General features: G+C 36.0%; 1 protein-coding gene across 2 annotated transcripts in view; it reads left to right on the top strand.

The window, feature by feature from the left end:
* Positions 1 to 25680, top strand: part of PRMT3 (protein arginine methyltransferase 3) — a 110083-nt gene that overhangs the window by 12911 nt on the left and 71492 nt on the right. For both annotated transcript variants that reach the window (XM_024558755.4, XM_024558754.3), the window contains exons 9-10: positions 9846 to 9967; positions 25313 to 25412. In XM_024558755.4, coding sequence (XP_024414523.3) covers positions 9846 to 9967; positions 25313 to 25412 — 222 coding nt within the window. The remainder of the gene's footprint in view (positions 1 to 9845; positions 9968 to 25312; positions 25413 to 25680) is intronic.

The raw sequence follows: 25680 nt of genomic DNA, 5'->3' as shown, positions 1-25680 counted from the left end.
TGGACAGTAGAAATCCTCTTTGGTGTCATCATTGTGACAACAGTTGATTTAATGTATTTCTGACTTTATTTCATGGAAAACATTTATGATGCTGTTCCGTGGTGCAGAATACTGATAACAGAAATGCTAATTAGTACTGCTTATCATTCAATATATAATTTTTTTAAAACTGGAATTATTAATTATAGTGACATAGTTAAACTTTGGTTATCCAGATAATGTTGCTTAAAGCATGTTTTTTATTTACTGTGATTCCTGTAAATTTTAAATGTATCAGATAAGCCTCATAGCAAAGCACACTTTTAATTAGTATTCCAGTTTGTAAATTAGTTAAAAATTAATAATTTTAAGAAGATGGGACACGTAATGTAAGGTAGAATTTATTTTATCTGCTTGCTTTTAAGATCTCATTTATTTACTCCTTTACTAGGCGCTTTAAATTTTACAGTTGGTCTTCATAATGCGTCAGGTTATTTCAAGGGTGAGCTTTCACACTGTGTGTGTCTGTGTTTGAAATTTGTGTAATTTGTTTTTCCTCTTGTGAATTCTTTCAGTTTTTTCTTCTTTCCCTCCCTTCATCTCAAGCTTACCTCTCAAAGTTCAAGTTTTCTGTCAGGTCCTCCTTATTGGAAGTTAGTCCACTAATTCATTCAAGAATATTATCATCTGCCATTTACATTCCTTTGCTTGGGAATTTTTTCCCATACTTGTCACTTCAAGAACATGTATATGACAACATATCAGGTTTTTATAATTCCCCTTTTACCTCTGTTTAAAAGAGATAATCTGTCTAAGGTTATTTCATGGGCTTTACATGTATTACAGCAGTTACTGAACACCTTTATATTTTGAAAACTCTCTTCCTGGTTTTAAAATTGTTTGGAGTATAACATAGATCGGCTTTTAATTTTCTATACCTATTTCCTAACAGTGTTTTACTTGTGACTCAGCTGAAATTTATATGGTGCTCTGATATCTTTTGGCCAAAGTGGTAACTATCGTGAAAGGTTTATGTTGGTGTGTGTCTGTTTTTGCTGATTTCCATTATAGACAAACAGTGATTTCATTTTTTAAATCTTAGTTTTATCGGTTCTTTGTACTTAGCTATCTTTTATGCATTTTATATGTTATTGCAGCAGAGACTAAGAATTTTTTATACTTTCTATATTTACACCCAAGTGTTAGAAAAATGTTATTTAATATGTGTGTTTAAAAAAAACACTTTGGAGGACTTCTAGTCAAGATGGAGGTGTAGGTAAACATGCCTCACATCCGTGCACAACTCTAACAAAAAATACAGCTACCCTACAAAACAAGTATCACCCAGGATTGATAACAGAGCTATGTGGAAGTCCAGTAACCAAGGGTTAAAGAAGCCGTATTCATCCAGATGGGTAGGAGGGGTGGAGATGACGAGTGGTGAAGAGAGGCACAGAGATGGGAACAGGTGGTCCCATACCCATGTGTGGTGGATAAAAAATGGGAGGGATACCCTGGGGGCAAGGGATCCCGGCCCCAGTTCAGACCACCCAGCCCAGGGTTCTAGCACCAGGAAGATAAGTCCCCATCACTTGTGGCTGTACAGGCCAGTGGGGATTGTAGCAGCAGAAGAAATGGTATCCTGTTAAAGAACCTGCAATAGATTTAGGACTCACACACACCCACCCATTCTGGGATTCAGCCCCAGGGCAGCAGCTGGAAGTCCACCACTGGCCTATGGGGAGAAAGTGAAGTTCAAGTGGAGAGACAGCTTCCTCCCAGGCAAAACTCCAGAAGCCAGGCAGTGGCATTGTCCCCACTGTGAGACCTCCACTATACAGAGCAACAGAGCAGTAACCCTTGAGATAACCTAACAGAGCAGTGACCCTTAAGATATACCCCCCTTGAGATAACCTAAGGCTCCACCCCATACAACTTAACAGGTGCGCTAAGACAGGGAGACAAAGCAGCTCTACCTAGTACACAGAAACAAATACAAGGAGGCTGCCAAAATGAGGACACAAACAAATATGGCTCAAATGAAAGAAAAGAACAAAACTCCAGAAAGAGAAGTTAATGAAATGGAGATAAACAATCTGTCAGATGCACAGTTCAAAACACTGGTTATCAGGATGCTCTAGGAACTCATTGGGTACTTCAGTGCCATAAAAAAGGCTGAGACAGAAATGGAGGTTGCATTAAGTGAAATAAACATCTGCAGGGAACCAATAGTGGAGAAGATAAAGCTGAGAATCAAATCAACAATTTGGAACACAAGGAAGGAAAAAGCATTAGAACAGCAGGAAGAAAAAAATTCAAAAAAAAAAAAGAAAAAGGATAGGCTTAGGAACCTCTGGGACAACTTTAAACATACCAACATCTGAATCATAGGGGTGCCAGAAGGAGAAGAGGAATAGCAAGAAGTTGAAACCTTATTTGAAAAAATAATGAAAGAAAACTTCCCTAATTTGGTAAAGGAAATAGACATCCAAGTCCAGGAAGCACAGAGAGTCCCAAGCAAGTTGGACCCAAAGAGGACCGCACCAAGGCACATCATAATTAAAATGTCAGAGTTAAAATAAAGAGAGAATCTTAAAAAAGAGAAAAGCAGGCAATTGCCTACAAAGGAGTTCCCATAAGACTATCAGCTGATTTCTCAAAAGAAACTTTGCAGGCTAGAAGGGACTGGCAAGAAGTATTCAAAGTGATGGAAAGCAAGGACCTACAACCTAGATTACTCTATCCGGCAAAGCTATCATTTAGAATGGAAGGGCAGATAAAGTGCTTCCCAGACAAGGTAAAGCTAATGAATTCACCATCACCAAGCCATTATTTTATGAAATGCTAAAGGGACTTATATAAGAAAAAGAAGATCATACTGATGAACATTAAAATGTCAGTAAATTCACAACTATCAATAATTGAATTCAAATAACAAACTAAGCAAACAACTAGAACAGGAACAGAATAATAGATAATGGAGGTCATTTGGAGGGTTATCAGTTGGAGGGGGAAGGGGAAAAATAGGTGGAAAGGTGCAGGGATTAAGAAGTACAGATTGATAGGTACAAGATAGGGGTATGTTAAGAACGGTAGTAAAGGAGAAGCCACAGAACTTATACGGATGACCCATGACGTGAACTAAGGGGGCGGGAATTGCTGAAGGGAATTGTGGTACCTGGTGGAGGGGGCAAAAGGGACAAAATGGGGACAACTGTAATAGCATAATGAATAAGGTATATTTTTTAAAAAACCACTTTGTTTTTAGTGAAGCAGATGTGCTACTACTAGAAATCTTGCTTTATAGTTAGATTACGCTTAGACTTTAATTTTATCTTTTCTTTAATATGTGAATATAGAAATTAAACACGTACTGGTCTGGGAATCACCAGTCTTGCCAGGCTTCTCAAGAACCAGCTGTATAATAATTAGAGAAATGGTGAATCTTTTTGAGCTTATCTTCTAAAACAATGATTTTTTAAATTGTTATTCTGTTATAACTGCCCCAACGTTCTCCCCTTTGTCCTCCTCCACCCATCCCATCTCCCGATCCCACAGCGGTTCCCACACCGTTGTCCATGTCCTTGGACCATTCGTACATGTTCCTTGACTAGTCCCTTTCCCTTCCACCATGATCCCCCTTCTCCCCTCCTCCCCTCTGGTCACTGTCAGTCTGTTCCATGTTTGCATGCCTGGGGTTCTATTTTGTTTATTACTTTATTTTGTTCATTAGCTTCCTCTTACAGGTGGGATCTTATGGTGTTTGTCTTTCACCCACTGGCTTATTTCACTTAGCCTAATATTGTTCCACTCATTTACTGATGGGCACTTAGACTGTTTCTAGCATTTGGCTATTGTAAATAGCACTGCTATGAACATAGGGGTGCATAAGTTCTTTTGAATTGGTGATTTGGGATCTTTAAGGTATATTCCCAGCAGCGGAATTGACTGGGTCAAAAGGTAGATCCATTTTTCACTTTTTGAGGAAATTCTGTACTGTTTTCCACAGTGGCTGCACTACGGGTCCCTTTTCTCCACATCCTTGCCAGCACTTGTTGTTTGTTGATTTATTAATGATGGCCATTCTGACAGGTGTGAGGTGATAGCTCATTGGGGTTTTAATTTGCATCTCTCTGATGGCTAGTGATGCTGAGCATATTTCCATATGTCTCTGGGCCCTCTGTATGTCCTCCTTGGAGAAATGTCTATGCAGGTCCTCTGCCCATTTTTTAATTGGATTGTTCATCTTCTTGGTGTTGAGTTGTATGAGTTCTTTATATATTTTGGAGATCAAACCCCTTTCCAACATATCATTGGCTTTCCCATATGTCCCATATGGTCGGTTCCCTTTTCATTTTGACGATGGTTTCTTTAGCTGTGCAGAAGCTTTTTAATTTGATATAGTCCCATTTGTTTGTTTTTTCCTTTATTTCCTTTGCCCTAGGAGATACTGGTACGTGGGATATCTGAAATTTTCCTGCCTGTTTTCCTCTAGGACTTACGGTGTCACGACTTACATTTAAGTCTTTTATCCATTTTGAGTTTATTCTGGTGTATGGTGTAAATTGGTGGTCTAGTTTCATTTTTTTGCATGTACCAGTTCTCCCAACACCATTTATTAAAGAGGGTATTTTACTCCATTGCATGCTCATGCCCCCTTTGTCAAACATTAGTTGACCATAGAGACTTGGGTTTATTTCTGGGCTCTTTGTTCTGTTCCACTGGTCTATGTGTCTGCCTGTTCTTATGCCAGTACCATCGGTTTTGATTACAGTGACCCTGTAGTAGAGTTTGATATCAGGTATTGTGATCCCTCCTACTTTGTTCTTTTTCCTCAAGATTTCTGAGGCTATTTGGGGTCTTTTTTGGTTCCATATAAATTTTTGAAATGTTTGTTTGTTTATCTAAATCCGTAAAATATGCCATTGGTATTTTAATAGGAATTGCGTTGAATCTATAGATTGATCTGGGTAGTATGGACATTTTAATGATGTTAATTTCTTCTAATCCATGAATACCATATATACTTCCATTTATTTGTGTCTTCCTTAATTTCCTTTTCAGTGTTCTATAGTTTTCTGAGTACAGGTTTTTTACCTCCTTGGTTAAATTCATTCCTAGGTACTTTAAAATTTTATGATTTTTGTTATTATAAAAACACCATCATTGTCTTTCTTTGAGTTATCTTTTCCTAATACTTTTTGATATGTATAACATGAGAATTTAAGTGAAAGTAATTAGAAGTTTCTTCTCCACTGTGCTCCTGGATAGATTTTATCTTATAATATCTAAGAAAATTAGCACAGGTATGGGTAATCGTAATGTTAATTATTGAGAAATTAAGTAATTAGAATATTTCTTTGTATATGGAGTGCATCTTACTGGCTTCATAAACTTTATACACAGTCACTTCCTGCTTGTTTTTTCTTCTTTTGTGATAGTATTATAGAAATGTTGTATATGTTGTATTTTACATTTTCGGGCAAAACGCATGACCGTGAAAAACAAAGAATCTTCATAATTTTTTTGTACTGCTCTTATTGAAGATGTTAAATGTGCCAAAGTCGGTAAAGGGCTTATTAGTAAGTTGGGATTATATTGTTTAGTTCTTTGCTTGGCATTTATGGTTTCTCAAATATATAGTATAGTGTAAAATGTTACATGTTTCAATTTCTAACTCCTTAAAGCATATTCAGGATATAATTCCCTATAATTAAAAATATTAAATAATCTAGAGCTTTTATATTTTTAAATGATTTGGAATAGTTTTTTTTTACTATCAGTACAGATTTAGAAAATATACTACCATATATTTCAATAGTATTTGATAACTTATAGATTGCTTTCAAACATGTCTCATTTTTGCTATACAGTATTCCTGTAACTAGGTACAGGCAAGTATTTATTTCCATTTTACACATGAGGAAACTTGAAACCAATAGGGTAATTGACTTGCCCTAAAACAGGCCATTAAAAATGAACAAACCGGAGGGGTTTTACTCCCAGTCTAGTGCCCTTAACCCCGTGCCACTTCACTTTAAACACTATTAGGCTGAAGTAGAATGAGTAATTAGGGAGGGATCCATTAGCTACGTTTTAAGTCACACTATTTATATTTATGTATAGGCCATATCATTTCTGTTCATAAAATTACAGAATATGTTGATAAGATTATTTAAATATGTTTCTTTCTAAAATGTATGAAATAATGCTTTCCTAAGTTTTATTACCATTGTTTTTGTTTGCTTTTATCTGCATTAGGTCGACAAACTTCATTATATCAACACTAGCTTCTCTATCATACTGTGTAGTGCAAGAAGAGATTTATTTTTCAAAAAGGTGCTTATACGTAAAAATGTGTTCATTTCTCCTTTCCTTCCCCTCTCTGTCCATCCCTCCCTTCCTGCCACCCTTTCCTTCATTCCTTTCTCAATATTGTTTCAACTCACAAAGCTCCTGCGGAGGCCATATGGTTTCTCAGACTAAATTTAACTTTGAGTGGCATTTAATTGTGTTATCACTCACTCTTAATTAATCTCCATTTGTGGTCCATTGAAGAAAGTCACAGTAAGGTGCCTTTTTTATGCTTTTGATTATTAACTATAGTTAAAATTCACTTTTTTTCTTTTAGAAAAAGTAAATTCAATTTCTCTATGATTTTAAGTGTTAGTTTGTTCTGTTATGATTTGTACCTCTTTGATTCTATCAACTTTTAGTTTATTTCCTCACTTACCTAATTCTGAGCTAGATATAATAAATAATTGATACACTTAATATAATTTAAAATAGGCTTTAGAAGCAGTTGACCTATGTTTGAATGCTAGCTTTGCAAATTACTAGCTATATGATTCTGGACCTGTTACTTTCCCTCTCTGAAGCTCACTTTCCTCATTTGCAAAGTGAGGATTAAATAAGAATTATATATGTAAATTATATATGTTTATGTATATGATAGTCTTGCAAAAGAATATATACTCTAATTGTGGTTTATGATACATACCCTTTTGTACTTAGCTTTCATTACTCAGTAATTTTTCTTAGAGATAATTCTTTATGAACATTCTTTAAGGCCTCCTGTATCCAATATAAGAATGTCCATAAGTTATTTTAATTTGTTATATTAGAAACAATGCTGCATATAAAGTATAAAACATTAAAATCTTTTTATATGTGTGAGAGTACAATAATAAGGTAAATTTCCGGCAGTGGACTACCTGGGTAAAAAGGTTATATCCTGGATGGTGTTGGTGGTAATCCCATTTGTGAGGGCTCTGTCCTCATGACGTAATCACCTCCTCAAGGCCCAGCTTCCAATACTGTCACCTTGGGGGTTAGGATTTCAACATATAAAATTTTGAGGGGTGGGAGGTCACAAACATTAAGACCATAGCAGTCCTATAGCAAATCAGTGGGGGAAACACAGGCTTTTAAATACCATCTTGGGACAATTGGTTAGCCATCTGAACAGAAGTAAATTTGGAACCATGCCACTTAGTGTATACCGCAATAGGAAAACAAACTGTATTAATGAAACCATAAATGTACTAGAGGGAAATGTATAAGGATGAAATAGGAGAGAACATGGGCAAGGTCATTCCAGTTATGATTAAATCCAGATGCCATAACAGAAAAGATTAATAAGTTTGACTGTTAGGAAAGAATTTCTGCATAGCAAAAATCACTGTAAGCAGAAACAAAAGACAAATCTATGCTGAGAAAAAAACATTGCAGGTCATATTGTGGAGTTACAATCTCCCTGATTTACAAAGAACACTTATTTGCTAAGATTTGATAAGAAAAATTTGATTAGAAAATTGATAAGAAAAGGACTAGTAAGTCCGTGGAAAAAGGATGTAAGTAGCTAGTTCACGTAAAAAAAGAGCTAAAGATGGCTCTACAGCATATGGAGTGATGTTAAACCTATGATAATGGGAATGTGTGTTAAGACTAGACTGGTATATCATTATTTTGCATTTGCCAGATTGGCAGAAATTCAAAAGTTTGATTATCTGTTCCGTGGGCTAGTCTCACCTATGAGGAAGTTGGCACTTACACATTGCTGGTGGAGTCTTCCTGAGTAGGATTGGCCTAGAGGGGTAGTTTGCTTATGTCTAGCAGGATTATAAGTACGTATATACTTTCTGACAGAATATTTGCACAGTGTTTTCACTTCCAGGAATATGTAGATTTACTCCTGTATGAATGGGATTCGATATGAGGTTATTTACAGTATTGTCATAGTAAAATTTCAAAAACTATTCCAATGCCCATCGATAGGGAACTGGACCAGTAGATTATGCTACAGCCATAATATGGAATCCTATCCATAAACTGATGTGGAAAGATCTCTCTATTTTTAAATTAAAAAAGCAGTGTGTAATACAGTGACTAAAATATGCTTTCATTTCTGAAAAGGGGAAGGAATACAAAACATGTATTGTGTTGTATTGGGTTGGCCAAAAAGTTCATTTGGTTTTTTCCATAAGATGGCTCTAGTCTTTAACTTCATTTGAAACAATTTTGTTAGATTGTATTGTGGCAGCTGTCATATTAGTGTGCACTTAAAAAAACTTATCAAAACTGGTGAATTTTTGTGTAGCCATTTTAATGATGAAGAAGGAAGAAAATATGCATTTTCAGCATATTATGCTTTATTATTTCAAGAAAAGTAAAAATGCATCTGAAATGCAAAAAAAAAAAAAAAAGATTTGTGCAGTGTATAGAAAAGGTGCTGGACTGATCAAATGTGTCAAAAGTGGTTTGTGAAGTTGCCTGCTGGATATTTCTCACTGGATGATGCTCCACTGTTGGGTACATCAGTTAAAGTTGATAGCGATCAAAAGAAACATTAATGGAGAACAATCAACGTTATACCACATGGGAGATAGCTGACATACTCAAAATATCCAGATCAATAAAGTTGTTGGTGAAAATGAAAAATGTGTCTTTTATTTTATGGAAAAAAACTAAACAGACTTTTTGGCTAACCCAATGTATGCATAAAAATTCTTTTATTGCTTTCACCAATGATAATGAGTATAATTTTTAAAACTTAAATTCTCAACTCTTCTGAATTTGATAAGCCAACTTGTTTTTATTGTACCTGTATTGTTATAGCAAGTTGAATGTTTAATTTTGTATTTTTTTAAAGATTTTATTTATTTATTTTCAAAGAGAGGGGAAGGGAGGGAGAAAGAGGGAGAGAAACATCAATGTGTGAGGTAGACATCGATCATTTGCTTCTTGCACGCCCCTAACGAAGGAGCTGGTGGCCCAAACCCAGGCATGTGCTCTGACTGGGAATAGAACCGGTGACCTTTTGGTTCGCAGGCCAGCACTCAATTAACTGAGGCATACCAGCTGGGGCAAATGTTTAATTTTGGAAATGGAGGGAATGTGATGATATTCTATATCCATGACTCCTTTATAACCATTTTTAAAAATTATATTGAATCAGGCTATTCTGTTTAAGTTAATTCCTGCCATTCAAACTTGAGATAGTTTATTTCTGTTAAAATTTAGGATTACTGAACCTAAATTAGCACATGCATACAATAAAGAAATTAAAATACTTTCCTATTAAGAAGTCTATGGAAGTTGCTTATTTCATATAAAACATCTCTTTCAGTTTGCAGGTCGATACTCAATCCACTGAGCCACACCAGCCAGGGGTTAAAACATCTCTTAAATTTACGTTGTGGCGTCTGATTGCAACAGGCTATGGCCAAATACACTGTTACAAATTTAAAACAACCCATTGTAATGGTATCTTCAGTTTCCCCAAATAGAAACAATTACCTACTTGGTAAAGTCTTTAAAATATTAGACCTTTTCAATAACACATATATATTTTTTAATTACCCCAGGTAGTTTTGGATGTTGGTTGTGGAACTGGAATTCTCTCTATGTTTGCTGCTAAAGCTGGGGCAAAGAAGGTTCTTGGAGTTGATCAATCTGAAATCCTTTACCAGGCAATGGATATCATAAGGTAGATGCACTTTAAGGCTTGATTTAAGATTGTCTTTAAGTTAATGATTAGCAGGTTTTCCTGTCTTTAGTAGCTATCTAATGCTGACTCAAGACATTTGTGTTTCAGGAAAAATGTATTCCAAAATAATAAAATTTTAAGTTGGATTGAGCTAGACATAATTGCTCTATGAATAATCTTTTCACAGTTCTCATTGATGAAAGTTATTTTTATATAATTTTTACTGTCTTTCCAGTTATGACTATAAGTATGCTAATTGTATAAAATTAAAAATCATTGACATACAGGGTAATATTGTTAGAGGACTCCCAGAGAACTAAATATTTATATCAGTAATATTTCCTTTAGCAAACAGCAATTAAAGACTAAGGGTTTACCTGCTTTTTTTTTTGACAATATTAGCCTCCTTCAAATTAAAATAAATAAATTCCAAAATGGCTGCAAATAAGGCAGAGTGGGTTTAGTTTGTCCCTTAAAACTTAATTTTATTCTCTAAAAATATCTCCTTTCTTTGAGGAGGTAAGTTAGGTGATTGATTTTATGGTTGGCTCATATCCTAGGAAAAAGTCCTTTATTTGAACTACAGCTTATAAAACTAGATTTCTTTAGCTGTGTACTTAACAAAAGCATCTTACATTTGGAACTCAGGAGTCAGAAGAAATAATTAATAAGAGGCCTCTCAGCCACTCTTACTTCCCCCACCCCCCGCCCCAGCTTTATTGAGAATTGACACACAGCACTGTGTAAACTTGAAGTGCAGTATTGCTTCGATGCATTTGTATATTGCAAAACGATTCCCACCGTATCATTATCTAACACCTCCATTGGGTCACATAACTACCATTTCTTTTTTGTGGTGATAACATTTAAGTGATCTTCCCACTGATGCTTATTTTCTGTTCTTAAAATTGATTAACATTTATCTTTTCTAGGTAGTATAAAATTTAAATAGGATTATGTAAAATGTTTAAATATTTAGGTTTTTATAGCATAATATAAAAGTGTAGATTTGGGGTTAAGAGCACAAGGTTTGAGTTAGGATTGGGTTCAAGTCCTCATTCTACCACTTACCAGTTATTTGAACTTTGATTAAATTATATGTAACCTTTTTGAAAATTAATCATTGCACTGTCAAAATGAAAATAACAATGACTACCTCCTCTGGTTGTGAGTAAGGTAAATAAGGTACAAGTAAAATGTGCATGCAAATTTTTGGCATACTCCCTGGTATGCAGTAGGTACTCAGAAGTTAGTGGCTAGCCCTGGCTAGTGTGCCTCCGTTGGCTGGAACGTCATCGTCCCATGCACCAAAAGGTTGTGGATTCAATTCCTGGTCAGGGCACGTAACTAGGTTGTGATTTTGATCCCTGGTCGGGGTGCATATGGGAGGCAGCCAATCAGTGTTTCTCACATTGATGTTTTTCCCTCTTTCTTCCTAAAATCAATAAATGTATCCTCGGGCAAGGATTAAAAGAAAAAGAAGTTAGGTACTGTTACTGTTAGTTAACCAGTATCAAGTTAATGTTAGTGAAAAAAATTACTTTGATCTTGCTTAGATTTTTCATAGATACAGATTTGTGGTTATTATTTTCATATTGGAGAGTATGTATATATGTAGCATGTATATATGTATGCAATTCCATAATCTAGTAAAATTTTTTTCTAGTTCTTTCAGTGTCATTACACTATGATTTGGTGGGTCCATCAAGAGCATCCTCACTTGCTTGTGCATTGCCACCCGAACAAATAGGAGTACCATATCCCAAAGAAGAGAGTGTTAGAAGATTATAAAAAATTTAATGCTGATAGTAAGATTATGATAAGGATTTCTATTAGAAATTCTCATCTTATGAAAGACCATGTCCATTTATGTATTAATTGTCATTTTTGATTTCTACAAGGCAAAACTAGATGTGCTCTCATTTTAATTCTTTTATGGAAGAAAAGGAGAAAAATAGTGATGACACTCATTTTATTTTATGTTGTTTTGTTTCATTTTATTTCATGGAAGTAACTCGTCATTTGCAGTGGAGCCGGGATTAGATCCCGGCAGCCTGACTCCACAGTCCATTCTCACAGTCCGTTGACTATGCTGTATCACCTCTTCACTACTTAGAGGGCATGTGTTGGTTGCATTCAATAGTTAGTTTTACTTGCGGTGTCCAACCTGTGACCCGTGGGCTGCATGCAGCCCAGGTTGGCTGTGAATGGGTCCCAACACAAAATTATAAATTTACTTAAAACATTATGAGATTTTTTTGTGATTATATGTCACAATGTATTTAATGTGTGGCCAGGACAACTCTTCTTCCAATGTGGCCCAGAGACGCCAAAAGGTGGGACGCCCCGACAGGACCAAATAGAACTCAATGTGATGCAAAGAAGGAATGAGAAATTGTTTTCACTCTTGCTGTCGTACTTGGAACTCTGCAGTGAATGATCGTTTTAGAAACATGAACTAACCTAAGGATAGCAAAGCTATTCAATTGCCAGACAATTTTATACTTTCATGCTCAGGAAGCAGAGGTAGCTTCTGGTAATATTTTTATTACTGCTCTGGTTGCCTTTTGTTTCTCACCGACTCAGTCATGGAATAGCTCATTATTCAGACTTCTGAGCGTTATTGCAGAGGAGTTTCCATAGAAGGTTGATCCATCATACAGCTACCGTGCAGTGTTTTCAATCTCAGTATCGCACTAGAGATGCAATCTTTTATGAAGCCTGTGTCTAGAACACGGTTAGAAATGAAACATTTAGAGAAGCCTAGAAAAGATTGTGATGTTGTGTTTGTGTAAGTGTCCTGCTCTAGTTTCTAGGGCAGGAGCTTTATTTTCTTAATTTTTTTCATTCCTAACACCTAGCAAATTGGTACATGTGCTAGATGGTGAGTAAAGTTTTTTGAGGAGAATAAAGTAAAAACATAATGATTTAAAAAGTAGTGATAATATATAAAGACACACATATATGTGTTTATGTATTTATATACACACAAGATTGAGAACAAGATCACAAAATACATCAGGATAAATTCTTGAAGTAAGGAGTGTTCCTTTATATTTTTCCTAAATTTAATAGAAGTTACGTAGAATAGTGAGCTAAAGCTGAAGCGAATTTTGAACCACTGTTGAAGCTAAAATAGTAAAAAAATATTTTGCTACTCAGAAGCCATAGAATTCTAATGGATGTGATCAAGACATCGTACAAGGAAACTAAATTCATTTCTTCTCCCACCCTGCTGACTCCTTAATTTCCTTTTCACTCACTGGCCCTGTCTGAGGGTTCCCTTGACTACCTAACTAGTTCAATGTTCACTAGAAGAACTCACACGACTCAAAAAAAGTTGTATTCACTGCTCATGTTTATTACAGCGAAGGATACAGTCCAGGAGCAGCAAGAAAAAGAAACACATTGGTAAAGAAGTCATGTACAGACTCCCAAGTAATCCCCCTTTCTCTGCAAGAGTCACAGCAGATGTACTTTTCTCTCCACCTGTGAACTTCAGAGATACAAGCGAGCTAACTCTACCCGAGGAAGCCGAGGAAGTTGGCTTGAGTCTTACCGATCATAGTTCTCAAAGAGCTGGTCACATAGGTAGCACATCCCTTCTTTGTGGCCATTCGTGGTGCAAGTCCATGTCAGATACCAGGTGCTCGTCAGGAATCTATGTTTACTTTAAATATGCTGTCATCCTGGTTTATCTTGGTCCACAGCTTTGGGTTTAGAGAATAGCATCATTACCCAGTAACTATGGGAATGCTTTAATTCATTCTTATATTTCTCACGTGAATTAATGCGTCTCCATGTAGCTGGCTCAGTTATTTGTTCTTTGTCTTTGCTTCCCGCAGCTTTCTGTCATTCATTGTTTCCAGTGCAGCCAAATAGATGGCCCTACCAAGTTCTCCTCCCTTTTAAATTAAAAGAAAGGAAGGGGGGAGAAAGACATTTTTGTGTTAAGAAACAGAAGGTAAAGAAGAACTGTAAATTAACTATGATTTTGGTATGAGATAGGAAAGTGTTGGTTTGATAATTTTAGTGCCTGTTGGATTAGTTAAGAGGTTTACTTAAAACACCTTTTTTATTGCAGTCTCATGCTTCTGTAGATTAAAGCCGTGGTAGTTTTTGAGCAGGTGTTTCTAGAGATAGAGTTCATTTAGAATGCCCTCGTGCTAAAATAAGTTTTCGTGAGTAGCCACTTGAGAACAGTGAGTAAAATCTGTAGTTTTTTCATGACTGAGATGTCAGGGGGAGATTAAGGTGAACAGTTTCATGAAAGAGGTTATCTATGTGAATGATACCTGTGTTGAGCTGTTTTAATACAGAATTACTGGGAATTACAGCCTTTGTCTTTTTTTCTGTGTATTCTTTGAAATCTTAATTTTTTCTGGTATATTTATATTTGAACAAGTAATTACTGATGCAAATAGGATTACGACTTGTAGCAGACAATGAACAGCCTGAGCAGATGGCCTCTTACAGAGCACATCTTGTTTCAGCATAAACATTCTGAAGATATTTCCAGGCAATGGGAATGTTTCGCTTTTGTAAGAAGCTTGCTTTATATTTTCTTTGAAGTTTTTGTAACTGTTAAAGCCTTAATATTTTAACAATGGTAAGCAGTTACACCAATTTCATCAGAAAGAATTGCATTAAATATCTCCTTGGAAAAATTCAAGTATGATATAAGCATCCTTTCCTTTTTTAACTTTTGTGTGAAAATATTATATACTTATTAAAAAGTGCATAAAACATTATATTACAACATGCATAACTAACAAGAAATAGAACATTTCCGGCACTTTGGAGTCCCACTCAGCTCCATTTCCCCTTTCTCAGTGCCATGCTGTCCCTGCCTGATGCATTAGCATCCTGATTTTCACGGTGGCCACTTCCTTCCTTTGCTTTATATTTTAGCCCCTTAGCTGGGCATCCGTTTAAGATCATTTAGTTTACTCAGGTTTGATCTTTTGCTAAGTGAAATTACATATTATACATCCCCTTTGTCTAGCTTACTTTGCTCAACATTATTTTTCATGTTCAGGTTGCATGTAGCTGTAGTTTATTCATGTTTATTGTTCTATACAAGGCCACTGATGAATATGTCACAGTTTTCTGGTTTTGATGGAAATTTTATGTTCTCCAGTTTAAGGCTATTATTCCTAATTTTGTGAGTAATTTTTTGTATGTATGCCCTGTGCATACATACACACACAGGTATATGTGGTGTATTGGGGTATATGCAAACCTTATGGTATATACATACCTTCACATTTCCTAGATATTGCCAGAATATTTTCTTTTTGGGGGGCGTTTGAATTTACTTATTTTTCATTGTATTTTTCCCATTACCATTAAACCTCTCTTATTCCCTCCCCCACAATCACCACACTGTTGTCCGTGTCCATGAGTCCTTTTCCCATTTGCTGAGTCCCTCCACTCCCTTCTCCCCTCCCATAACTGCCATCCTACTCTCTAGCTACAAGTCTGTCTCTATTTTTCTTATTAGTTCAGTTTGCCAGACTATTTTCCAAAGTGATTATACCAATTTATGCTTCCACCAATAGTATGTAACAGTTCTGCTGGGTATTGTGGGTTTTTTGTTTTTTTTTTTTAAATTTTCAGTTGTTGTATAGCAGTATCTCAATGCAATTTAAATGTGGATTTCTGTGATTGTTAATGAAGCTGAGCATCTTCTCGTATAAATATTGGCCATTTGTATTTCTTTTTCTGTGAAATATCTGTTTACATCTTTTGCTCAGGTTTCCACTCAGTTGGTTCTCATTTATTTGCAGGCAATCTTTATATTTGTTAGATTTTAGTGGTTATAGGTTTTATGTAATATAAAAGTCTTTTCTCATTCCTGCCTGCCTTTTCACTGTCTTTGTAGTGTTCTCTGATGTACTGAAATTCTCAATTTTCACGTAGCAGCATTCTTGTGTATGGTTGCTGCTATTTGTAAGTTGAGTAAGAAACCTTATGGAGGTATCTGTATTTTCTTGTAAATGCTTTATAGTTTTACATTTAGGTCTGTAATCTACTGGGCATTGTTATTTGTCTATGGTAGGAAGTAGTGGTCTGGTTTTATTCTTTTTTTTTTTTTTTTTTGTAATCTGTGTAAATTATCTAGTCATCCCAGTCTCATTTATTCTAACGGCTATTCTTTCCTCTATACTTTGCATTGTCATCTTTGTGAAAAACAGAGCATCTGTGTATGAGGCCAGATTAACCTTTATACCAAAACTCTACTGAGGCAGTAGGACACTCACATGTGAACATATATGCAAAAATCATAGTCAAAATATCAGAAAACTAATTGAGCAATGTATTGGAAGGTAAGGTTTATCCCAGGAATACAAGGTTGGTTAAATATGTGAAAATCAAGGAGAAAAATCAATTGAGACCATCTCAATAGATTCAGAAAAGAGGTTTGATAAAAATTTTGCATCCATTCAATGTATGTGTGTTAAAACAGGAGCTAAAAAGGTATGTTCTAACATGATATATCTGCAAAAACAAAACCTGCAGCCTACATCTTGAGGAAACATTGAAAGCATTCACTTTACATTCAGAAACAGGACAGGGATTCTTGCTATCACCTCTCTTAATCAACACTTAAGAATATCCTAGGAGGCCCAGCAAGGCAATAAAAAGAAAGGAATAAGAATTGGAAATGGACTTGTGGTCAAGATGGAGGCGTAGGTAGACACACTTTGCCTCCTCGTGCAACCACAGAGAGAATTACACCTGTATCTCAAAACAAGTAGCAACCAGAACAGTCAGAAAATCTAGCTGTATGGAAGTCCAACAACCAAGGATTTAAAGAACCACATTCATCCAGAGCTGTAGGAGGGGTGGAGTCACTGAGACTGGCTGAGAGGCATGGAGATGGTGTGGCACCTGGAGGCAGTGATGTCAGAATGGGTGGTTCCACACTCACATGTGGTGGATAAAAATCAGGAGGCATACCTTGGGAGCAAGTGATCCCAGGCCAGACCACACAGCCCGGGGTTCCAGCACCGGGAAGATAAATCCCTATAACTCCTGGCTGTAAAAATTAGTGGAGGTGGGGGTGGTGGAAGAAACTGCTGGATTTTCAGGAGAGTCCATTTAAAGGGCCTACATGGACTTAGAACATATGCAACCTGCCCCCCTCCCCCCACTCTGGGATTTACCAGCAGGACAACAGCTGGAAGGGCATCAGTAGCATATGGGAAGTTGACTGGATATGGGGCGAGTGCTGGGCAAACCTTCAGAAGCCAGGCAGTGGCATTGTCCCCTCTCCAAGCTCCTCCCCCCATACAGAGCCACAAAGCAGTGAATCGGGTTGCCCCACCCTGGCAATTACCTAAGGCTCTGCCCCACACGATTTACAAGTGCCTTTTCTAAGACATGGTCAAAGTAGCTCTATTAACATACAGAAACAGACAGGGAGGCAGCCAAAATGAGCAGACAAAGAACTATGGCCCAAATGAAAGAACAGAACAAAACCCCAGAAAAAGAACTAAACGAAATGGAGATAACCAACTTATCAGATGCAGAGTTCAAGACAGTGGTGATCAGGATGCTGAAAGAACTCATTAAGTATGACAAAAACATAAGGTAAGAAATGAAGGTTACACTAAGTGAAATAAAGAAAAATATACAGAGAACTAACAGTGGAGAGGATGAAGCTGAGAATCAAATCAATGATTTGGAACTCAAGGAAGGAAAAAGCATTCAATCACAATAGCATGAAGAAAAAATAATTTAAAAAGATAGGATAGGCTTAGGAACCTCTGGGACAACTTTAAACATACCAACATCTGAATCATAGGGATGCCAGAAGGAGAAGAGGAATAGCGAGAAATTGAAACCTTATTTGAAAAAATAATGAAAGAAAACTTCCCTACTTTGGTGAAGGAAATAGACACACAGGTCCAGGAAGCACAGAAAGTCTCAAACAAGTTGGACCCAAAGAGGACCGCACCAAGACACATCATAATTAAAATGTCAGAGTTAAAATAAAGAGAGAATCTTAAAAAGGAGAAAAGCAGACAATTACCTACAATGGAGTTCCATAAGACTGTCAGCTGATTTCTCAAAAGAAACTTTGCAGGCTAGAAGGGACTGGCAAGAAGTATTCAGAGTTATGGAAAGCAAGAACCTACAATCTGGATTACTGTATCCAGCAAAGCTATCATTTAGAATGGAAGGGCAGATAAAGTGCTTCCCCGACAAGGTGAAGCTAAAGGAGTTTACTATCACCAAGCCATTATTTTATGAAATGCTAAAGGGACTTATATAAGAAAAAGAAGATCAGAACAATGAATATTAAAATGGCAACAAATTCACCACTATGAACAACTGAATCTAAAAAAACAAACTACCACATTTTGCCATGTATAGCGCACTTTTGTGTATAATGTGCACCCGCATTTTTCACCCAAACTTTCAGGAAAAGAACTTTTGTTTTAATTTTTAATTCAATTATTTACCTATTTATAGTTAGATACTTGTTTTTTTTGTATTTTAAAGGAATTTTAGCATTTATTTTTGAACATATTGTACAAGAAATATGTATCAAATAATTACAGAACACAAGAACAGGCACAAGGTATTTTGGGTACTACCCATGTATAATGCATATCCTTATTTTTCCCTCCAAAATTTGGGCAAAAATGTGCATTATACATTGCAAAATAAGGTAGTTTTTGTTGCAACTGTTCAATTGCCATTGTTGTATGAAAACAGCAATAGGCAACATGTAAACAAAAGGGCATCACTGTGTCCCAGCTTTTATTTACAAAATCAGGTGGCTGGTCCATGGCTAATGTTTAGTGACTCCTGTACTACAGCAGTGTCACCGCCAACCAAAAATTCCATATGCAAAGACAAATATGTCCAAGAATGAAGTCAAAATATATTTTAGAACTAACTAACACTATTTCATTTGGCTACCGCTATAAATGCACATTAAAGGAAATGCTAAAAAAAAATTACCGTATTTTTTGGACCATAAGACACACCTAGGCTTTAGAAGAGGAAAATAGGAAAAAAAATTTTGAAGCAAAAAAATGTGGTAAAATATTTAATAACATCCTTTAAAGCAGAAATCCTGTACTGAGCCAGGTAACCTACATTCGGACTATAAGATGCACCCCCATTTTCCTCCCAAATTGGGGGGGGTGCGTCTTATAGTCCAAAAATACGGTAGTTCAGGAGGAAGGAAAATGACCCTAGATGGTCAGGGAAATAGGAAGGAATAAAAGAGAATGGATAAATATGAGTGGATACAAAGGACCAGATTGTCAAACCTGTCTCACTCGAAACAGATTGTACGCAGTGTCAGGCTTTACAAATAATTTTTAAAATATGGGCAAATACGGGCAGTCAGATCCAGGAGAAGTCTGGGACGGTAAAGGCTGCTGGTCTTCCCTTGCCTGTATCAGACACACGCACTCTGGTCCAGAGGTGATAAGATCTCTAAGTAAGGTGCGTGGGTTATTAACTCACATGGTAAGGAGCCCCTCTGTATGCACCAGATTGGTCTCTACTTCTTCCAACTCTTAATTGCCTGTGTCTTTGAAATTATTTATTTTTAATTTTTATTTTTTAAACATTTATGGGGGGTTTTTTGAATTACAGTTTACATACAATATTATTTTGGATTAGTTTCAGGTGTGCAGCATAGTGGTTGGACAGTCATATACTTTACAAAGTGTTCCCCTGATATTCACAATAGCCTGGTATCATACCTAGTTATTACAATATTATTGACTATTTTCCCTGTGCTGTACTTTACATCCCCATTACCATTTTGTAACTACCAATCTACTTCTCAATCCCTTCACCTTTTTCACCCCATCCCCAAATTCCTCTCTCATCTGGCAACCATCGGTCTGTTGTTTTCTGTATATATGAGTCATTTAAAAAAATTAATTATAATTTCTAATGAAATAAATTACCATTTTCATAACAAAAAAAATTCAGACATACACCTTAAATATATGTGATTTTTATTTGTCAATTATACCTCAATAAATATGGAAAACAGTTTTTCTGTGTAATATGAGTAGAACCCTCCTTTGGAATTAAAAAATTATTTTATTAAAAACAATAAAACAAAACAGAAATGTCTTTGAAATTATTAATGAAGCTCAATAGTGGGTAATTCTGGGTAATCAGGTTTGTGTGGAGTCTGATTTGAAGGTATGTTAGCTCACAGTGGTGCTATTAGGAGGACTCCTGTACAGATCCATGAATCACAAAGGCTAAGGCACATTTTGGCCAGAAAAAGGAGGGGACAAAAAAATAGGAGGAGGACAACCCACTGAATGGGAGAACATATTCCTGATACGTGTGATAAGGGGGTAATATCCAAAATTTACAAAGAACTTACAAAACTCAACACCAAAACACCATACAATCCAATTTAAAATTGGGCAAAGGACCTGAATAGACATTTTTCCAAAGAGGACACACAGATGGCCAAGAGATACATGAAAAGATGCTCTACATTACTAATCATCAGAGAAATTAAAACCACAATGAGCTATCACCTCACACCTGTCAGAGTGGATATCATGAGTAAATCAACAAACAGCAAGTGCCAACGAGGATGGGGAGGAAGGGGAACCTTTTGCAGTTGGTAGGAATGCAGATTGCAGCAGCCACTGTGGAAAGCAGTATGGAGACACCTCAAGGAATTAAAAGTGAAACTGCGTATGACCCAGCAATTCCACTTCTGGGAATTTATCCAAAGAAACCCAAAACACTAATTTGAAAGAACATAAACACCCTTTGTTCACTGCAGTGTTAATTACAATTGCCAAGATATAGAAGCAGCCCAAGTGTCCCTCAATACATGCGTGGAAAACACTATGGGACATTTACACAACGGAATACTACTTGGCCATAAACGTTGTGACAGCATGGGTGGACCTGGAGAACATGATGCCAAGTGAAATAAGCCAGAGAAAGACCACTACTGTCCTATTTCACTTGTATGTGGAATCTAATGAACAAACTGGACCTACAGGCAAAATACAGACTCATAGATGGAGAGCAGGCTGACAGCTTGGGGTGGTGGGGGGTAGGGGATGGAGGGATTGCACAAAAAGAAAAAAGGAGTCATGGACGTGGACAGCGGTGTGGTGATTGCAGGGGAAGGGCGGTATAAGGGGGATAAGTGGTAATGGAAAAATACAGTAAAGAATATGAGGAGGATCTAATCTTTGGTTAGATGCTTACACATTTTTGGTATTAACTGGCAAAACTTAAACTCAGAAAAGTTGACTGCTGGCTTAATAGGGATTTTCCTCTCACTGGAAGGCTGATAAGGCTACCTGGGAAGATGAAGTATTTGCTTAGAAAGCAATGAACTTAAGGCTCTGGGGTTACACCAGAGACAATACAGATTGATGGAGGACAAGGGCAGAGGACTCCTGTGTGCTGAGAGTATTTTGTGAAAGAGATAGGACATTTTATGGGAAGAAACCAGAAAAGCCTGATGAACCATTGTAGGCATTGGTAAATAATCAGGAGGATACATCAGTTATTTTACACAACTGGGTAGAAAGGATTACTTGGGTTGATGATAGATCCCTAAGTGGCTCTGATTAGATGCTTGCAGATGGTATAACAAATAAACTGCTATAGTGAGTAAAAGCAGGGCTGCAGTATCCTAGCCCAAGAAGGTAATTGTCCTTCCCTCTCCCTGCCCCATAGGTAGAATAGTCCTCTGAAGCAACATGCCTGCTATGAGTGCAGGTGACCTTAGACTGATTTTATAACAATGTAATTTAATGCTATTGTTAAAGATGATGACAGTTGAGGAAATCAGGGACTCTTCATTCTTTTTTTGTTGTTGTTGTTGTTCAAGTATAGTTATCTGCATTTTCCCCTTACCCTCCCCCCAAACCCCAGCCATCCCCACCTCCCTCCCCTGATTACACCCCTCAATTGGTTTTGTCCATGTGTCCATTATAGTTGTACCTGAAAACCCTTCCCCCTTTCCCCCCATTATCCCACCCCACCTCCCCTCTGGTTACTGTCAGATTGTTCTTAATTTCAATGTCTCTGGTTATATTTTGCTTGCTTGTTTGTTCTGTTGATTAGGTTCCACTTAAAGGTGAGATCATATGGTATTTGTCTTTCACCGCCTGGCTTATTTCACTTAACATAATGCTCTCCAGTTCCATCCATGCTGTAGCAAAGGGTAGGAGCTCCTTCTTTCTTTCTGCCGCGTAGTATTCCATTGTGTAAATGTACCATAGGTTTTTGATGCATTCATTTCATTCTTGAACACTTTGTGTAACAAAGAAAATAATCAGGAGGCAGTATCTGACTGTCTTATTCAGTTACCAAAAATGGGACTGCATGATGTTTTTGACATATAAAAGAAAGAGAGTATCAATAAGAGAAAAGACAGGGAGGAAACAAAAACCAGCTCATTAACAGGGAGTAGTTTAGATGGCTTTGGAAAAAAAAAATGGTATAAAATACAGGAATGGATGAAGTTTCTTCTAAGGAATTATTAATGAGCTTTGTTGAGGATGGTTCAAATTCTAGTAGTCATTAGGGTTTTCACAGGCTTATTCATTGCAGAAATTATTGCAGAAAATGAAATACTGACCAAGGTCACAAGGTAAACTGGGGAAAAAAATAGTTAAAATAGCAGACGCACGATTTATGCATGGCCTTTACTGGTGGACATTCATTCCCTGGGTGAATTTTCCATTAAACGTGACTTGATGTCCTTGTATTATCTGTGAGGAAGATAGAAATATTAACAATGCACTTTGATATATTTTAATTTTTCAATGTCAAACTGTTTCATGTTCTTTATAGAAATACAATTGATTCTATATGTTGATTTTAGATTCAGCACCTTCATACCTTTATTATTGTAATAAGTTCTTTATAGTTTATTTGCCATCTACATTCATAAACATCATTAGTAAATAATAGTTTGTTTCTTCATTTCCAATTCTTTTTTAAAATATATTTTACTGATTATGCTATTACAGTTGTCTCAATTTTTCCCCCTTTCCTCCTTCCACCCAGTACCCACCTTCCCTGCAGCAATCCCCCTCACCCTTAGTTCATATGCAAGTGTCATGCTTATAAGTTCTTTGGCTTCTCCATTTCCACACTATTCTTGACATCCCCCTGTCTATGTTGTACCTACCGGTTATGCTTCTTAATCCCTGTGCCTTTTCCCCTATGTCCCCCTTCCCCTTCCCAGCCGATAACCCTTTAAATGATCTCCATACATGTGATTCTGTTCCTGTTCTGCTTGTTTTGCCTGTATGCCTGCTGGAGTAATTGTTCCTTCATTGAAGGTAATCTACCTTTGTGAAGATGTTCTCTTTGTTGGTGATTTTCTGAAGTTTTAGAGTAACGCCTGAACTTTTTAAGAAATTTCGTCTTCTGGAGATTTATTGGATTTCTTTTGTCTGTGGCTTAATGCTTTTTATCAGCTCTAAAAAATTTTCATTCTTTATCTCCAATCTTTTTTCTGTCCCTTTTATTTTTTTTCTCTTTCTGTGTGACCCCATTTAATTCTATATTAGACCTTTGCACTGTATTCCTTGCCTTAGCTGTGCTTCTACAGTGTTCTAAAACAAGGGTTGGCAAAACTAGTCTGTGAATGGCCAGTAAATAGTAATAGTCATATAGTAAATATTTGAAGCTTTGTGGGACATGTGTGATCTCTGTTACTTCTGCTGTTGATACTTCTTTTTATTCTTCTTAACAACCTGTGGGTTGTACAAAGCTGGGCCACAGACTGCCAGTCCATAATTTTCCAGTCCTTGGTCTAAAGACCCATTAAAAAAGACAGATTATCAGACTGTAGAAAAAGTAAGACCTAACTATATTAGGCCTTTAAAAAAATCCAGTTTAAATATAAAATAACATAGGTTAAAAGTAAAAGAATGGGGAAAGATGTTACATAAACACCAATCTTTGAAGGAGCTGGACTGGCTGTATAAATATCAAACAAAGGAAACATCGTAGGACTTATCAGGAATAAAGGACATTTTGTAATGATTAAAGATCAAATAATCGAGAATATATAATAATACTATAACTATATAATAAAATATTCAGGCTACATGAAGCAAAAACTGACAGAAGTTACAGGGGAAATAGACAAAATTTTTTATCATGTTAGGAGATATCAGTATAGTATGGGATTCAAGGTCAAAATATGAAAATCAGTTGTATTTCTATTAGTAGGTACAAACAACTAGAAATTGAAACTTTTAGAAATCAGCATTTTCAATACACCCAAAATTATCAAACATTTAGGGATGAATTTAACAAAATATATCTAAGACATGAGCTGTGCAGAGAATTAGTGAGAGTGTACCTTAAAATTCGTATGGAAACAAATGACCTAGAACAGTTAAAGGAATTTTTTATTTTTAATTTTTTAAATGTAATCTTTATTATATTTTCCCCATTACCATTTAGTCCCCTTAAACCTCCTCTCCTCAGCAATAACCTCACTGTTGTCCATGAGTCCTTTTTCCTTTTTTCTCAATCCCTCCTCCCAAGAATTTTCTTAAAAGAAGAATAAAGTTGAAGGATTTATACTATCAGACTTTGTGACTTAATTTAAAGTTTTAGCAATCAAGAAAGTGTTATATTGGTAGGCTATACATCTAAACGGTGAGGCAGAATTGAAAGTCCAGAAATAAAACCAGACATAAATGGTCAGTTGATTTTTGACAAAGATAATCAAAGTAATTCTATGAGCTACTGATAATTTTTCAACAAAGTGAAAACTATGGTTTGTGAAAAGTTTTCCAAACAAATTTTTCAACACCATACCAGTAGGCATTGATGAGGGAAAAAATGAACATGACACTCTATTGGAAAAATTAACTCAAAATGGAAACTAAAAAAAAAATAGATAAAAACATAGGTGAAAATATTTGATGTAGGAAAGCATTTCTTAAATATGTCACCAAAAGCATGAACACATACACACAAAAGTGTTAATTGGTCTTTATCAAAATTTAAAACTTCAGCTCTTCAAAACATCACATTAAACAAATGAAAAAGGCACAGTATGGTAGACAATATTCACTATACGTGAATCCGACAAAGGTTGTATCCAGACCGTGTAAAGAATTCTTAGATATCAGTAATGTTGTAACTGCCCTGATTTTTAAAATGGGCAAAAAATTTAGACATTTATGAAGTGACCAAAAGGAAATTATATGCCTAGGAAATACATAAACTTTGAATATACTTTCAGTTGCACAAAATAATTTGAACAGTTGTTAAGAAATTATGTAATTTGACTAGTTTTCAGAATCTGTTTAACATACTAATTTAATTCATTGTGATAATTTTCAGACTAAATAAACTTGAAGATACTATCATACTAATTAAAGGAAAGATTGAAGAAGTTCATCTTCCTGTAGAGAAAGTGGATGTTATTATATCCGAGTGGATGGTAAGTATTTGTATAAAAAAACTACTTTTATTGGTTTAAGAAAAAAACAATAACGATAGATTTTCTGCACTTAATTGTACTTAGTAAATGGCAGAATGGCAGCATTATTTTAAAAACAGCTACAGTTTTTTATGGTACTTGATTCTGAAATAGCACTTATTTACTGGTCATTCATAATCTTTTTAAAAAGAAGATAAATTAACTTTTTTTACTTTTAAAGTCGTAAGAAAGAATTACTGTATTATTTTTCTGTTTTCTAAAGTTTAGA

Source organism: Desmodus rotundus, chromosome 5, assembly GCF_022682495.2.
Source record: "Desmodus rotundus isolate HL8 chromosome 5, HLdesRot8A.1, whole genome shotgun sequence".
Lineage (NCBI taxonomy): Eukaryota > Metazoa > Chordata > Mammalia > Chiroptera > Phyllostomidae > Desmodus > Desmodus rotundus.
This window is presented reverse-complemented; position numbering and strand designations above follow the sequence as displayed.